General features: G+C 49.3%; 1 protein-coding gene across 1 annotated transcript; it reads right to left on the bottom strand.

The window, feature by feature from the left end:
• Window positions 1–8,056: 8,056 nt before the first annotated feature.
• LOC133451755 (protein NLRC3-like) lies at window positions 8,057–16,837 on the bottom strand. Its single transcript, XM_061730896.1, has 7 exons — window positions 16,739–16,837; window positions 15,139–15,255; window positions 14,423–14,501; window positions 12,196–12,403; window positions 10,171–11,953; window positions 9,795–9,912; window positions 8,057–8,635 (listed from the first exon to the last, which is right to left on the bottom strand). Exons 1-7 carry the CDS (start codon window positions 16,786–16,788, stop codon window positions 8,057–8,059), a joined length of 2,934 nt encoding a protein of 977 aa, XP_061586880.1. The 5' UTR covers window positions 16,789–16,837.
• Between the last annotated feature and the right edge of the window lie 473 nt (window positions 16,838–17,310).

Below are 17,310 nucleotides of genomic sequence, written 5' to 3'. Positions count from 1 at the left end.
CCCTGGAGTCTTTCCACCTCCACCGGTTCATCCCAGGTACGTGCACTCGTGTCTGTCGTCAGGAAAAAAATGTCATTTCATACGAGCTTGAACCTGATTTTGATTCAAACAAATGTCTCCCCTTAGGAACGTCTGCTAGCGCCAAGTACTTTCAGGCGTTCCTGGTCGACGGACTGGTGAGGTGGAACGAAGACCGCGCAGCGGCGACTCTGGATGCAGCTGAGAAAGAACCTCTGCACTCCTACAGTGGCCACCTCAAACACGCCCTCATCCACGGCGACTACGTGGCCATCAGGGAGACGGTGCTGGCGAGCCCGAGGCTGATGACTCAGACTGAGATTCAGCTCTTTGAGCTAAATCAGCGGACTCTGTCCCAGTGGTAAGAGCTCCGACACTGAGCCAGAGTCTGTACTTGCATTCGTCTTGTAGTGAAACATCCTGATGTCGACCTGTCTCTGTTTGTCCAGGTTCAGCCGTCGGCAGAAGAGGTGGGAGAGGACCGTGCTGTGGCCACGGATCCTCTTCTTCCATCCAGAGGGCTGTCCCTGGTACAGGGGGGGCAGGGGCTTTGACTACAACTGGCCAGAGGAGCAGCCAGGACCCTCTTCCAGGGGCCTCCCACCACCACCTCCTCCTCATCCTCCTCCTCCAGGGGCCTCCCACCACCACCTCCTCCTCATCCTCCTCCTCCAGGGGTTCCGCTGCCTCCTCCTACACCGGCCGTGTCCAGGACCACGGTCTACAGGAGGAGGAAGGCAGCCGAGGCTGCAGCCGCCGCAGGACAAGCACCACCAGCAGCAAAAAACAGAAAGCCCATTGTTGTGCCCACCCATGTGCCCATGTGAACTCTGAACTTATAAATGATTATGAATTCATGATTGGGTGAACATTTTCAGACCAGTAAAGGCCGAAAGCCATGGTGTCTTTTTATGACCCCCAGTTTATAACCCCCTGCCGCATGCCGCATGGCCTCAGAACAAAGGGAGCAGTGGAAAATCCCCAGAGAAGAGACCCCCCAAAGTTTACGACACCTGGGGGTGATGAAACACTGTGAAAATTCCACTGAAACCAGCAGGGAGTCTGTGATCCACTGAGGGGCGGACTGGACTTACAGTAAAACCTCCTCCAAAACCTTTAAATACCAGGAGCGCCCAAAAGACTCTCTCTCTTCTCTCCAACTTCCATCGGTGAACAGCTGGATCCTCTGGCTCCGGGCCAAGATCCCATCTCCTTTCTCCCCCCCGGCTGGGGGGAGGCGGAAGGCCCGCAACGGACCGGGCCTGCGGGGCCCGCCCGTTGAAGCCGCGGTCCGCATTAACTCTTGGTCTCAACTTTTCATCCGGAGCTCCGACTCCCACCTCACGTGTCCCCGGTCCCTGGGAGCTGGAAAGGGGGGAGAGCCGCTTCAAAGCTCGGCCTGATCAAGGGTGAGACCCGTTCCTCTTTCCTAACTTCTCTCTCCGAGTTTCTCTTGGAAGGACCTCTGGCCAGCCTGCCCAGCGCAGACCGAGACGCATCCCGCCGCCCCGTCCGGGGCCACGCGCTCATCAGCCCAATGGGCACCCGCACTCCGAAGAAGTGGACCGGCCCTGCGCGCACCCGAGACGACGTGATAGCCTCCGACCGGGGGGGGAGCGCCTGCTGCTGCACGCTGCACCACCGTCCCCTTTTGATTCCAGAGTCAGGAGGAGGAGCGGTTTAATTTAGTTTAGTTTATTAAGAATCCCCATTAGCTGGTACCATAGTAACCAACTAGTCTTCCTGGGGTCCACAAAGAACAACAACAAGAATATAAAACAGTCAATCACACCATCCACAATATATCATACATTTACAAATACAATTATAAAATATCTGATGTTAAAACACTTAAGACAAACATTTAATAATTATATGAACCTAAAATTCATTTGCACTAAAACACACAACGGAACCATTCGACATACAGCCAAGTCAACATTATAATCTAAACTCTAAAATCTAAAATAAGATTTAAGTTTCTTTTTAAATACTTGTTTACTTTCTATAAGACAGAGATAGTGAGGCAGATTATTCCACAGGGTTATTGCTCTATAGACAAAAGATCGTGATAAGGCATTTGTTCTTGGGTGAGGCAGCTCCAGCTGACCTTTGCTGGACCCTCTAGTGTCATGGTCATGCACAGTACGTCTAAAAACAATATGTTTAAATAAAAAGTCAGGAGTTTTACTGATCAAGACAGACTTAAACATCACAGCTGTGTTTAAAGCTAACCTGTTGTTGTGCAACTCAGGTAGCTAAGCTGATCAGTTATCGAAGGCTTATTAATAATTGTATTCAAGAATTATTAATAATTAATAAAGTCGACTATTTATCAAATTGAATGACCAACATGACAAATAAAATCCTCGGGGCACCACCCTGGGGCCTTAGTCCAGGGAAAATGATAACTTAACAGCAGAATATCAGTCTCAAAGTAATTACTATACCCATTTATTAATTGAAGGAGTGAGATCCGAACCCTGGCTCTGCTCAAACAATCAAATGTGACCAAATTGCAGGAAACAACAAAAACCACTCATTAAAAATCAATCAGAATTTATTTACATACGGGTATCAAAGCAGATGTAAATAAATACCCAATAAATCCTGATGGCACACTACATTATTATAAAACCATTAATTAACTAGGAAAACATCAATAAGAATGAAATGAAAGTTAAATGCATGGAATGAAAAAAAGAAATCAAAGCAATAATAAAGATGATAAAGAACATCTACAGTTCAAAACATTTAAAGATGGCGAAACCCTCTTTAAGCCACGTGCAAATTTAGACCGGATGGTGATCCCGGCGTTTGAACCGTGATCAACTGCAGAAAACAACGACTACCAGATAATCAAACACGATAATGATAACAATGATGATGGTGTATGCAGTAATCTCAGTTCGGAACACAGATTTAGCTCTGAAACGCTCCAAATTACTGATAACTAGGGATCACGACTTCACACAGTTCTGAACCGCTCAAGTTCTACTGATCACTGCTCACGGCCTCACGTCTCCTCTGGTGCCTGCGGGCTTTGTTGACTGCGGGTCGCAGTCCTGCTGGGGGTTTCCCAGTCAGGCTCTCGCGTCCCGTCTCTTCCCCTGAAACGGATTAGACAGCGGCGGGGCCGCCTCGTGCCGGGCCGTGCTTCCGGACCAACGGAGGCTTCTCACGCATTTCTAGGCGCGGCGGGGGACCGGTCTCTCCTTGCCGTGCTTCCCTGCTCGCCGGTCGCCGACGCGCGGCCGTCCAGGCCCCAGGAAAGCTCACAACCGGGCGAGACGCCGGCCGTCCGTCCAGGAACCCGTTCCGATCCCTGCGCGGTCAGCAGACAGGGGCTCGGAGCGGGGAATGGGGCTTCAGTCGCAGTGTCCCAGTCTGATGGCCGAGAGCGCGTGGGCGGCGTGAGCTCGGATCTGCAAAACTTAAACAGGACAGAGTTTAGTGGGAGCCGGAGCCTCCCGGAGACCGTGGCTCCGTGGACCGCAGGTCCAACGGACCGGCCCGATCCGATGCGGGCCTTACACCTCCCCCCAGCCGGGGGGAGAAAAGGAGATGGGATCTTGGCCCGGAGCCAAAAGATCCAGCTCGGATGAGATGAAGTGGAGAAGAGAGAGAAAAAGGGAGCAACCGAGGGATTTGAGTCCTCCGCGTGCTGCGGTGACGTCGTCGGTGCCTCGTTTGCGATTGGATGCGAGCCGCTTGTAGGCGCCGCCCCCCCCCCCCACGCAAGGCATGCTGGGGGATTGTAGTTCATGGCACGGCGGCCTGTTCAAAGAGGCAGTACCCCCCTTCGAGGCCTGGCTTTTTGGGCTCCGCTGCGTCCGGCCCCCCCAGGTGTCGTAAACCCCCAGGGAGTCTGTTCCCTGGCAGAAACCCTGCTGATTCACTGTTTTGATCTCGGGCCATGCAGCGGGGGTCATAAACTCGAGCCAGGCCGCATTGGTCATAAACTGACCAGGAGGTTAGCAGCAGGGGTTATAAACTCTGACTTCAGGAAGAAGGGCCAAAGTCTGGCTTCACTGGTCTTCATAATCCTGAAATTGTTCATATACATTTATAACAGTCCACATGAGCATATGGGCGAGGCCCAACACTGTTTACTACTGTCAACCATGAGAGAGAATCATGCATGCGGTTAATATTTGATCTTGTAGAGCAACCCAATACCAGGCGTGCAGCCTTATTTTGGGCAATCTGCAGCTTTCTGAGCTCACCTTTAGCGGCAGATCCCCAGACCACAGAACAATACTCAAGGTGACATAAAACTATGCTCTGCACAATCTGACAACACAGCCCCCATCATCAAAGAATTGTCAATAGCTCTAAACCAGTCATCAGTCATTTTTATCAAAGCAGTAGACGTGGAATGGCTAGGTCTATAGGCATGCTGAGACCTAGTTATCAAATTATTCATAAAGAAATAATCATGAATCTGCATATATACAACCTTTTCCATGATTTTGCTCAGAACAGGAATAATGCTAATCGGTCTGGAGTTGCTCTCATTAAAAACAGATTTTTTATCTTTGGGTATAGGGACAACTTTAGCTGTCTTCCACAGCATAGGAGTTTTGCATACACATAAACATCTGGAGAGGCGGGAGACCTCTTGGATTGGGGACTCCGACCAAAGACCCGGCAGGAACACCTGATCGGCACCCGGAGACCCGAGGAGGCGTCAGGTTTTGAGACCTGGGTGTATTAGTTTAACTGGGAGTGTTTCAGAGCTAAATCTGTGTTCAGAGCTGAGATTACATTATCATCATGACTGTTGTCATTAATTTGTAGTCACCACTTTCTGCTAGTCATTCATGTTTTAAAGCGCCGTTTTGCCAGTTGATCACGGTTTAAACACCGGGATCACCATCCGTTCTAATTGCACGTGGTCAGGGCTGGGCCATCTTTAGATACCACAGCCACGTTTGCACGGCAGAGGTTCTTAATCATCTTTATCATTGCATTTGATTTCTTTTACATCCCATGCATTTAAGTTTCATTTTATGTCATTTCTATTGATATTTTCTAGTTAATTAATGGTTTTATAATAACGTAGTGTGCCATCAGGATTTATTTGGGTATTTATTTAAATCTGCTTTGATACCCGTATGTAAATAAATTCTGATTGATTTTTAATGAGTGTTTGTGTGTTGTTTCATACAGATTTTGGTCACAAACTGATTGTTTGAGCAGAGCCAGTGCTCGAATCTCACCCTTCAATTGTTATTCTGTAAGTGATAGTAAGATTTACTGTTCTGCAGAATAATCCTAATGATCTGAGACTGATTTTCTGCTGTTAAAAGTTATCATTTCCCTGGATTAAGGCCCAGGGTGGTGCCCCGAGGATCTTTTTATCATTTTTGATCATTCAATTTGATAAATAGTCGACTTTATTAATTATTAATAATTATTAATAAAATTATTAATAACCTTTCGATAACTGGACAACTTAGCTACCTGAGTTGCACAACACCAATATGCAGTACACGTGCTCCCAGTGTGGCCAGCCGAAAACGCCACACACGCATTGGGGGCACGTCGTACTGCGCTGCTGTTGGTGGCTTGGTTTGGCGGACTGGAAGGAGGAGATGAAGAAAAAAAAATGAGGAGGTGTTTGTATATAGTTTTTTTTGTTGTATATAGTTTGTACATAAATGTATATATTTGTTTATAACGTGTCTTGTTTTTAATAAATGTGCCTTGTTTCTCTTTCAACCTTGTTTGCAGGCCAGAGCCTCGGGAGCTGCGTTCTGGCCTGCGGTCCCGCCCCCCCCCCCCATCCCCGGTCATCCCATTGCTGCTTCCACCTGCCTACGTGGATGTCTGCTGTTGCTGCTTCCACCTGCCTACGTGGATGTCTGCTGCTGACGCCCCCTCTGGTCATCCCACTGCTGCTTCCACCTGGGCTGAACATTAAGACGGTGGAGGAGTACAAGTACCTGGGTGTTACCTGGAGGAGTACAAGTACTCCACACCTCAACAACAAACTGGACTGGTCACACAACACCGACGCCCTGTACAAGAAGGGCCAGAGTCGACTCCACCTGCTGAGGAGACTGAGGTCCTTCGGTGTGTGCAGGGAGCTCCTAAGGACTTTCTATGACTCTGTGGTAGCGTCTGCTATCTTCTTTGCAGTGGTGTGCTGGAGCTGCGGGAGCTCGGAGAGAGACAGGAAGAGACTGAACTGACTGGTCAGGAGGGCTGGCTCGGTTCTTGGTTGTGCTCTGGACTCTGCCGAGGCGGTGGGTGAGAGGAGGATGCTGGTCAAGCTGAACTCCATCATGGACAACCCTCTCACCCCCTACATGACACTGTGGGAGCATCAGCAGCTCCTTCAGCCAAAGACTGCTCCACCCGCGCTGCAAGAAGGAACGCTACCGCAGGTCCTTCATCCCCACAGCCATCAGACTCTATAACAAGAAACTGTAGCCACCCGTGTGCAATAAACCTGTCTCTTTAAAAGTGCAATAACCACTAATACCTCACGTATTTTTCGAAATATTTTATAAATATTATTATATTATAGTTTATTTGGTGTTTACTACTTTTTTTCTCTCTTGTACATAGTCTTTTTCTACTTTTTATATTGCTCTTTTTTATTCTCATTTGTTCTCATAAAAACAGGGAGGGGGAGGACAAGGTATCAATCTGACACCGACCCCCCCCCCCCCCCGAACTAAATGTCCTTGTCAAATGTATTTAATAAGTGTTGAATGTGCAGTGTCTACAGTGCTGTTAAAACCGTGAGGCGGGGAGTGCTGGGCCACGCGGAACAATGCCCCCCACGACCCGGACCCCCCGCCCCTTCTGCTGTGTGCGTATGCATCGTGTAAGGCGGGGAAGGAGGGGGAGCAGAGGCCGAAGCCAGGAGGCAGGACCAGCGGAGCCGGCCCTGGAAGGACGCCCACGCTCTCTCACTGGCCATCCAGTAGACGGGGGCCGGCCCTCCGAGCCGGGCCAGGGCCCCACCGTACCTCCACGGGCACCCCCGGTGCCGCCGGAGCCCCCAGGCGGAGGGGGAAATGGTCCAGCATTCCTCCATTCATACTGACAACATATGACATAGACACCTGAGAATGGTTCCACCCTGCCGCCGCGCCCACCCGTGCACCCCCCGGCCAGGGGAGGCCCGATCCCCGGACCCGGCCCCACCCCCCCGGGGCCACCCCGGCGGACACCCCAAGGGTCACGGAGTCCCCACAAACGCAGGGGCACGCGGCACCCGCCCAGCGACGGAGGACCAAGGCAGCAATGCCCCCCCGCCCACAGCCCAGCCCACATTCAGAAGACGCGCCAATCAGCGCAGAGCCTCATTATCATACCCCCCCTTCCCTTAGAATGGAGCACAGAAAAAGGGGTTAGAAGCGGTAAAACTAAAGACATGGCCCACAGGCTGAATTTCTGATTTATGTATAAAAAAACAAGCTTTAGATTGTTTTTAAGACATTCAAGGCCTGTTTAAAATATACATTAAATGCCGTAATATGTCCCCTTTAAACATGTTGCTGATGTTTTTACATGTTGGATGTTACAGTAATATTTCCATCTTCTCACTTCATTTTTACATCAACAACTTTGAAAACTGAAGGAATCAAATTAAAACAATCTGCTTAATCAATCAAACAGTATACAAACTGGAAACGTTGAATGTAAAATGGAAATGTTTAGATTTGAAGCTCAAACTTTCTTTCAGGGAAGAAACAAGACTTTAAGAATCTAAGCGGGAAGTCAAAAATGAAAACATTTAGAGACAGAATCAAGAATAAAACAAGAATAATGAGATAAAAATCGAATTCATGATCAAACATCAACAGTCCAGTAAATTATTTAATGGTTAAATGTGAAAAAGATCAAATACAATAAACCAAAAAACTAAAGATAAACAGTGATCATCTCCTTCTTCTTCATCATCACCATCATCATCATCACCTTCATCATCACTACCATCGTGGAGACACTGAGGAACCAGAACCAGAGTCCAAGTCCAGTTTCCAACAGAGACGGTTTCTCTGACAGGAGACTCTTGAGACTAAACTGGACCCAGAGACACTGAGGAACCAAACCCAAACCGGTACCAGAATCCAAATCCAGCACAGAGAGGTTCAGTGAAGGTGGTGTTGAAGGTGTGGAGGTGGATCAGTCTGTCAGAGACGACTTCATAGAAGGACAGAGTTCCAGCAGGAACGTCCACGTACACTGCTAGTCTGCCAGAGAATGGAGGTGGATGTGAGGAGGTGATGGATGTTTCCCTGTTATTGTGACGGACACGGTACCGACCATCTTGATAACAGTCGAGACTCCAGGAATGATTGTTTCCTCCGAACATACAGTCAGCAGAGTTTCCTCTCCTGCTGATTCTTCTGTAACTCACTGATGCAGAAACACCTCCGCTCCACTGGACCTCCCAGTAACAGCGACCCGTCAGAACTTCTCTACACAGCAGCTGCTGATAGTAATCAAACCTGTCTGGATGATCAGGATATGACTGATCCTCCTTCACCAACATCATCTTCCTGTTGTTGTCAGACAGTTTGATGTCGTTGTTGACTGTGTTTGTGTCGATGGTGAGTTGACAGGAATCTGATGGAGAGAACAAACAAGCAGCTGCAGTTATTATTGATCAGTTATTGATCACTGATGGACTCATGAACGAGTGAAGATGGTTGAATAAAAACACACTTACACTCCCATGGACCTGGTGTCAGGAATCGTTGTCCAGCAGGCTCCACCCTGAAAGGAGGACGGGGGTCAGACAAGTTCAGTCTCTTTCAGCAAACATGGACATTACATGGCTCTCACACACGGATGAAGGAACAGTCCAACACTTGGACAGATGCACTTGAATGCAGCATCTCTGAAGTCTGTCCTGTGGTCGTCACCTTCCAGCACAGTTTCAACACATTCTTTTCATCTGGTTTCATCTCTGCTGAATCAGCAGCAGGAGGAGACCGTGTCATGGATGAGTGAAGGTGCAGCTGTTATTCTGCTGTGATGGGCCTGAAAACCACCCTGCTGTGGTTCTAGGATGTTTACTGGGTCAAGAAAGGCTCAGAGTTGTGAAATGCATCTATCAGCTCTGCTGCAGCACCAGATGAGCTGCAGCAGCTCCGTCTGCTCAAAGATCTCCGCTCAAAGTGTCATGGAAAACATTCACACATTATATGCTTTGTAACAAAAGGCCAACAGCTGGAAGGAACAGGATGGAAGAGAGGGATATAAAACATGTAAATGCAGATGAAAGGGTCACATCTCTTTTGTAATGTATACCTTCCTCTAAGAGGACTAGTATCCACATGTCGGGTGCAGGAATCTGTATTTTACTCTGTGTAATTAATAAAAATGTCCACAACAAAATCCAGAGCCACAAAGATGATGTCCACAAAGACACCATGAAGAGTCCAGCACACTGATGTCCTTCTGTATTCCTACCTGAGAGTGTCCAGTCTCCAGCGGGGATCCTCCAGTCTAGACAGAAGCTTCCCTGTTGACTCTCCTGGATGGTTGTAGCTCAGGTCCAGCTCTCTCAGATGGGAGGGGTTGGAGCTCAGAGCTGAGACCAGAGAAGAACTTCCTTCCTCTGAGATCAGACAGCCTGACAGCCTGCAGACACACAACACAGGTCTGCTGCCTGTCCTCTGCTCAAGTGTCCTGCTGCAGACACGTTTAGCAGCATGTTCACTGGAACTGGAAAAGACTTGAATGAATCCTGACCTGAGAGACTCCAGATGACAGTGTGGACTCGCCAGTCCAGGACACAGATTCTTCAGTCCTGAATCCTGCAGGTCGTTGTTGCTCAGGTCCAGTTCTGTCAGACTGGAGGACTGAGAGCTGAGAACTGAGGACAGAAGTGGACAGATGTTCTCTGAGAGGTTACAGTTACTCAACCTGCAGAGGAGATTAAAGAGAGATCATGAGGTTATTTAAAAGTTGATTGTCATTTAACAAAGAAATAAATGATATAGCATCAATACATGCTGATTATTTAAACTATTATTTTAACTAATAAGTTTCCTGAGATGAATCATTGAGGAGAACTGGTCCCACATGAACCTGAACTTAGTTGAACAGTGAATTTAACTGGTTTCCTCCATGAACACAACATGTGATTGTAATTAAAACAGATGTGTCCGTGTTCGTCCTTACACAACTTTCTTGGAGGCTTTGACCACCGGCAGCAGCCTCAGTAGAACCTCCTCTGAAGCTGAGAACTTCTTCATGTCAAACACCTCCAGATCTCCTGATGACAGTAAGATGAAGACCAGAGCCGACCACTGAGCAGGAGACAGTTTATCTGTGGAGAGACGTCCTGACTTCAGGGACCGTTGGACCTCCTCCACCAGAGAACCAGCGTTCAGTTCATTCAGACAATGGAACAGGTTGATGCTTCTCTCTGCAGACAGATCCTCACTGATCTTCTTCTTGATATATTTAACTGTTTCCTGATTGTTCTGTGAACTTCTTTGTTTTGGTTCCAACAGACCACGTAGGAGAGTCTGATTGGTCTCCAGTGAAAGACCCAGGAGGAAGCGCAGGAACAAATCCAGATGTCCGTTAGGACTCTGTAAGGCCTTGTCCACAGCTGTCTGATAGAGGTCAGTCTCTGCTCTGGTTTTAAACCACCAGGAGGTGTTTCTTTGTTCTTCCAGCAGGTTGATTCCAGACTTGATGAAGGTCTGATGCACATAAAGAGCAGCCAGAAACTCCTGAACACTCAGATGGATGAAGCAAAAGACCTGGTCCTGGTACAGGCCGCTCTCCTCTCTAAAGATCTGGGTGAACACTCCTGAGTACACTGAAGCCTTTCTGATATCGATGTCACACTCTCTCAGGTCTGGTTCATAGAAGATCAGGTTTCCTTTCTGCAGCTGCTCAAAAGCCAGTTTTCCCAGAGACTCCACCATCTTCCTGCTCTCTCGACTCCAGTGTGGATCTGTCTCAGCTCCTCCGTCATACTTGACCTTCTTCAGTTTGGCTTGGACCACCAGGAAGTGGATGTACATCTCAGTCAGGGTCTTGGGCAGCTCCCCTCCCTCTCTGGTTTCCAGGACGTTCTCCAGGACCGTAGCAGTGATCCAGCAGAAGACTGGAATGTGGCACATGATGTCGAGGCTCCGTGATGTCTTGATGTGGGAGATGATCCTTCTGGTCTGCTCCTCTTCTCTGAACCTCTTCCTGAAGTATTCCTCCTTCCGTGGGTCAGTGAACCCTCTGACTTCAGTCACCATGTCAACACACTCAGGAGGGATCTGATTGGCTGCTGCGGGTCGTGTGGTGATCCAGAGACGAGCAGAAGGAAGCAGGTTCCCCCTGATGAGGTTTGTCAGCAGCACATCCACTGAGGTGGACTCTGTAACATCAGTCAGGTCCTCATTATTGTGGAAGTCCAGAGGAAGTCGACTCTCATCCAGACCGTCAAAGATGAACACGACCTGGAACTCTTCAAAGCTGCACATTTCTCTGGTTTCAGTGAAGAAGTGATTAACAAGTTCCACCAAGCTGAACTTTCTCTCTTTCAGCACATTCAGCTCTCTGAAGGTAAATGGAAGCAGGAACTGGATGTCCTGGTTGGTTCTGCCTTCAGACCAGTCCAGAGTGAACTTCTGTGTTAGGACTGTTTTTCCGATGCCGGCCACTCCCTTCGTCATCACCGTTCTGATTGGTCCATCTCTTCCAGGTGGGAGTTTAAAGATGTATTCCTGTCTAATGGTTGTTTCTGCTCCGTCTGGTTTCCTGGAAGCTGCTTCAATCTGTCTGACTTCATGTTCATGGTTGACCTCTCCAGTCCCTCCCTCTGTGATGTAGAGCTCTGTGTAGATCTGCTCCAGAAGGGTTGGGTTTCCTGCTTTACCAAGCCTCTCAAACACACACTGGGACTTCTTCTTCAGCTTAGACTTCAGCCGCTTTTTACAAACTGCAGCAAAAGAACCTCAATAAAAGTGGAAAAAAGCTCGATGAGCTGTGCAATATTGAGTAGAATCACTTTTACCACCAAAACACCTCTGTACATTCAGGATGTGGAAGTGACAAGAACATTTGGGGTCCTGGAGTTGTAATTACATGGTACCATGTAGGGGCGAATGTCGTGGCTGTTCTGTGAATGTTGTTTATCTCCTGATGCATTCTGGGTCATTTATCCAGCAGGTTAAATGTTCAGAGAAATCCTCTTACTGCTCTGCAGACGCTCAGCCAGCTCCTCCTGCTTCATTCTCCTCAGGAAGTTCACTGTGATCTTCACAAACGCATCTCTGCTCCTCCTCTGCTCTTCATCCCCACCCTGCAACAGATGCTCTAGGGATTCTGGGTAATCTGGACTCAGACCCTTCTGGATCTTCTTCAGCTCGTTCTTCACAAACATGACAATGTTGTCCTCCAGCAGCTGGAACAGAAGACCACATGAAGGAACCAATCAGACTGAAACCACGGAGACAGACATCAGGTCCATGATGGACAGACTGACAGTCCACTGGTCTCCAGAGACCAGCATGGAGACAAACATCAGGTCCATGATGGACAGACTGACAGTCCACTGGTCTCCAGAGACCAGCATGGAGTCAAACATCAGGTCCAACATGGACAGATTGACAGTCCACTGGTCTCCAGAGACCAGCATGGAGACAAATTGTTAAGGTTCGGTTTGCTGAGGACCCAAGTGCAGGAGCCAGGAGTTCACAACAAAAAAGGGTTTATTCACAAAAAGGCAAAAACAAAGCGCTGCAGAGCAGGATCAACAAAAAAACCAGGATGAGGAAAAACGACGAGGAGACATGGAGGAAGAACCAGTACGGCCCGACAGGGAACAAGGGAATGACAAGACCAGATATACACAGGGGATAACGAGACACAGGTGCAGAAACAATCAGGGCAAATGGGAAACAGGAGGGACAGAACTGAAACTCAAACTGGGGGGAAGTGTCAAACCCTGACAGTACCCCCCCCCTCAAGGGACAGATCCCAGATGTCCCAACAGTCACCCAGGGCGGGCGGAGGGGGCCCGGAGGAGGGCCCAAGCCACACACGGCCAAAGTTCCGGGGGCCGTCCTCGAGGCCGGGCAGACCGGCGAGAGAGTTCCGGAGGACGCCAATGGGGCCGGGCCAACCGGAGAGTCATTATGGGGGGCCAACCCCGGAACCAGGCACACCGGCCAGAGGGCCGTCCTCAGGGCTGGGCAGATCCATCCAGGATCGCCTCAGGAAGAGGAACAGAGATGGGCGGGACCGCCTGAGGAACGGAGACTGGCGGCGGGACCGCCCCAGGAACAAGGGCAGACAGGATGCGGGGCGCCGGAACAGGGGCAGACAGGATGCAGGGCGCCGGAACAGGGGCAGACAGGATGCGGGGCGCCGGAACAGGGGCAGACAGGATGCGGGGAGCCGGAACAGGGGGGCAGAGGATCCTCGGAGCTGCCTGAGTGGGGGCCCGGGTCCGTGGCGCTGGCTGCGGGGGTACCCGGGTCCTCGGAGCTGGCTGGGGGGGGTCCGGGACCATCACCGGAGCAGGGGCTGATGCGTCCGGGACCACCACCGGAACATGGGAAGGTGCGTCCGGGACCACCACAGGAACATGGGAATGTGCGTCCGGGACCACCACAGGAACATGGGAAGGTGCGTCCGGGACCACCACAGGAACATGGGAAGTTGCGTCCGGGACCACCACAGGAACATGGGAAGGTGCGTCCGGAACCACCACAGGAACAGGGACGGGTGCAGGAGCTGGAGCTGGAACAAGCTGGGGCTGGCGCTTACGCCGTCGTCCTTGCCTCCCCTGAGCCTGCAGGCTTCTGGGCCCACCCAGAGCCTGGCATGTCCTCAAAAAGGGGTCCCCATACTCCCCCTCCTCGGCCCAGCGCAAAAATTCCATCAGCATGAGGCGCTCTCCCGCTGGGTCCATCTGGTCAGTCCGTTCTGTTAAGGTTCGGTTTGCTGAGGACCCAAGTGCAGGAGAGCAGGAGCCAGGAGTTCACAACAAAAAAGGGTTTATTCAAGGCAAAAACAAAGCGCTGCAGAGCAGGATCAACAAAAAAACCAGGATGAGGAAAAACGACGAGGAGACATAGAGGAAGAACCAGTGAGGACCGACAGGGAACAAAGGAATGACAAGACCAGATATACACAGGGGATAACGAGACATGAGGAGACACAGGTGTAGACACAATCAGGGCAAATGGGAAAAAGGAGGGACAGAACTGAAACTCAAACTGGGGGGAAGTGTCAAACCCTCACACAAACATCAGGTCGATGATGGACAGACTGACAGTCCACTGGTCTCCAGAGACCAGCATGGAGACAAACATCAGGTCCATGATGGACAGACTGACAGTCCACTGGTCTCCAGAGACCAGCATGGAGACAAACATCAACAGAACAGATGGAGAAGCAGTTGTTGTTCATTACAGACCTGAAAGACGGAGTCCAGCTGTGTCTGATGCTGCTGGACAGACGGACCGCTGGGGGACTCTGAGATCTGCTGGTCCACTCTGTGGAGGAACCAGGAAGAATTAGCTCACATCATGTCTGTCCTCACAGAGACAAACACCAGCTGAAGGTCCATGAAGTCCTGTTTGGATGAGGACAGTCCATCAGAGGACTGGTGGTACTGAAAGGTTTACTAGTCCTGCTGATCCACTGAGAACATGTGACCTCAGTGAGAGCTCTGCTCATTCACACATTCACAACATCCAGTTCTGCTCCAAGAAACGTTAGAGATCAAGAAGACGGACAACTGATGGAGACATGAAGCAGCTGAGGAACTCTGGATCATCATCAGGATCAGTAAGAGGAACTCTGGATCATCATCAGGATCAGTAAGAGGAACTCTGGATCATCATCAGGATCAGTAAGAGGAACTCTGGATAATCATCAGGATCAGTAAGAGGAACTCTGGACCATCATCAGGATCAGTCCTCTGGAAGGTGAGACCTCCAGATGTGTCAACCAGAGGAAAAAGCTCCTGACAGGAGATGAAGATCTATGAGGAGGAATCTCAGATCACCATCAGGTGATGGAGGACCACAGGGGTCCAGGACTACACGATCTACTTAGGAAGAAACATGTGGACATTTCCTAACATGAGGACTGATTTAAATACATTTAATGTGTTTAAATACATCTCACCTCTCTGAAGAAGACTGTTGGTCTCCTTTAAAGGTAATTAACCAGCCCTTTGACCGGTCGCTCTTCAAGGACAAACAGCTGGGTTCATGTTCCAGTGAGTGTCTTTTCTGATGGACCCTGATAGAAGACAAAAGTTCAAAAGGTAAATATTCTATTTATATGAAAAATAAGTTACTCAGATAAAAATATTCAGTCTATTTAAAGCAGCACAATGTAACTTTCAGCTTTTGTTGAGTTTGCCGGCTCCTTTGGACAAAAGTGGTAGTGCTTTACCAGAAAGAACACTCCATTTCCCATGAGCACCAGCGCGTACTGCCGGAAAGATCCTGTCCTGTCGCTGCATTTGTTTTGTTCTGGCGCTTTTGCATTAGTCCCGCCTCCGCCCAGCTCGGCTCGGTACAGCCCCGTCTAACACGTTTGCACTAGGGGCTGAGGCGGGTAGAGCCGCTCCAAGCCGATACTATTTCTGTAACCATTCTGGCAAGGTTCTTTGCGGGCTGAGCCGGGACTATTTCTGACATCACCACCCTCCGTGCCACGTATTGGTCGGGGGGCGGGGCCGTCAGACGTTTGAATCAGGAAGCGGGAATCCATCTCTGAAGTGCAGATGTTCATAAACCTGGTGGCTGACGAGAGAATTAAAAAAGGGATGTAGACGGGCTGTTTTACTCTCAGCCGCTCCCGGCTCCAGCTGATTTCTGATCAGCGCCGACATGAACAAAGCGGTTGCGCAGTCGAGTACGTCACAGCAGCTTCACCCCAACCTGCCCACTTCTCCCCTGGCTGTGGAAAAACAAACGGGTAGAGGTAGAAGAGTGACGAGCCGAGTCGGGCCAAGTAAGTCCTAGTGCAAAAGTGCCAATAGTGAATGAAATAAGACGGGACGGACTTTCAAAACTACTTTTCTGTTTTCAGCGGTCGTTTGCAGGATGGATAGCGAAGAGCTAATGTATCTATTTTTGGCTAAACAATATAATATGACAATGTTGAAAATCACTAAGTTCAACTTGGTTTTATTAGTGAAGTCTCCCCCGCCCCCCTGTCCTGTTTCAGGGTTTATACTGCACCTTTTTCCTGTCACGTTTTTTAGAGGGACTTCGACATAAATTAGTAGTCCAACATACTTACTGACAAAATAAAAAAATACTTTATAACCTGTGACCTATATTCCTTATATTTTGCAGATCAGCCCTGCACAATTGCCTCCTCCGATAAAACTTTTATTTGCTTCGGTGTTTTCGCTGCTTCGGCCATGATACCAGCTTCTCCTGAGCTCTGCGCTCCACGCCCCGCCCAGCTTTGGTCTCCACTACGAATCAGGAAGGAGGGGGAAGTGACGTATGCCGTAAAGCAGTCAAAGCCGTAAAAATGTGTAGTTTTTTAGTGTGGAAGGGTTCCTACCATGCTCCTCAAAGTTACATAGTGCCAGTGAAGGCGATACAGACCCCTCAGACCATGACAGAGGTTCATTAAACCTGTTGGAAGTTGATGTACCATCACAATGATGATGATGAAATATTAGATTAAGCTGGAAAAGTTACATAGTGCTGCTTTAAAAAGCATTAGACATAAATCTTTGGCAGCGTTTGGATACACTCACCTATTTACAGCAGAATGTTGCTCTCCTTTGAAGTTCATATAAAAGTCCATTGAGTCGTCGCTCTTCAAGGACACACAGCTGGGTCCGGGTCCGGGTCCGGATCCAGATCCAGATCCAGGTCCAGGTCCAGGTCCAGGTCGATTCCTGTAATAATGAGGTTTGGTGAGTCTTGAGCTCTGACATGCAGAAGAGTCAGGACAGTTAGAGATGCTCATCTCACCTTTGAGCTTTGCTCCGACTCTCATGTTCCCCACACAGAGAGGTTTTAGAGGGAGGGACTCCCTCCTCTCCGTCCTCACACTGGTCCATTCTGCTGAATTCACGTCCACATCAGCTCACACACACACCTTCATCTGCAGAGGAAACACACATCAGCTCACACACACACCTTCACCTGCAGAGGAAACACACATCACTGGTGTTGGACAGAGATCAGCTGATCCTGCTCTGGTTTGTTCTTCTCTTTAGTGTTAATGTCACTAGAATGCAGTCAGAAACCAGTGGGAGGTGGAGGAAGTCACTGATACAGCCGTATCTACTGATCCGAGCTGCTGCTCTGAAGCTTTCTCTCA

Source organism: Cololabis saira, chromosome 10 (genome assembly GCF_033807715.1).
Source record: "Cololabis saira isolate AMF1-May2022 chromosome 10, fColSai1.1, whole genome shotgun sequence".
NCBI lineage: Eukaryota > Metazoa > Chordata > Actinopteri > Beloniformes > Belonidae > Cololabis > Cololabis saira.
The sequence above is the reverse complement of the archived record's forward strand: the minus strand, read 5'-3'. Positions and strand labels throughout refer to the sequence as shown.

Coding starts and splice junctions, on each gene's coding strand:
- LOC133451755 (XM_061730896.1), bottom strand. CDS start 16,788: ATGGACTTTTATATGAACTTCAAAGGAGAGCAACATTCTGCTGTAAAT. Junction 14,502..15,138: donor CAACAGTCTTCTTCAGAGAG/GTGAGATGTATT, acceptor GTTCCTCCACAG/AGTGGACCAGCAGATCTCAG. Junction 8,636..9,794: donor ACGACCTGCAGGATTCAGGA/CTGAAGAATCTG, acceptor TCAATAATAACT/GCAGCTGCTTGTTTGTTCTC.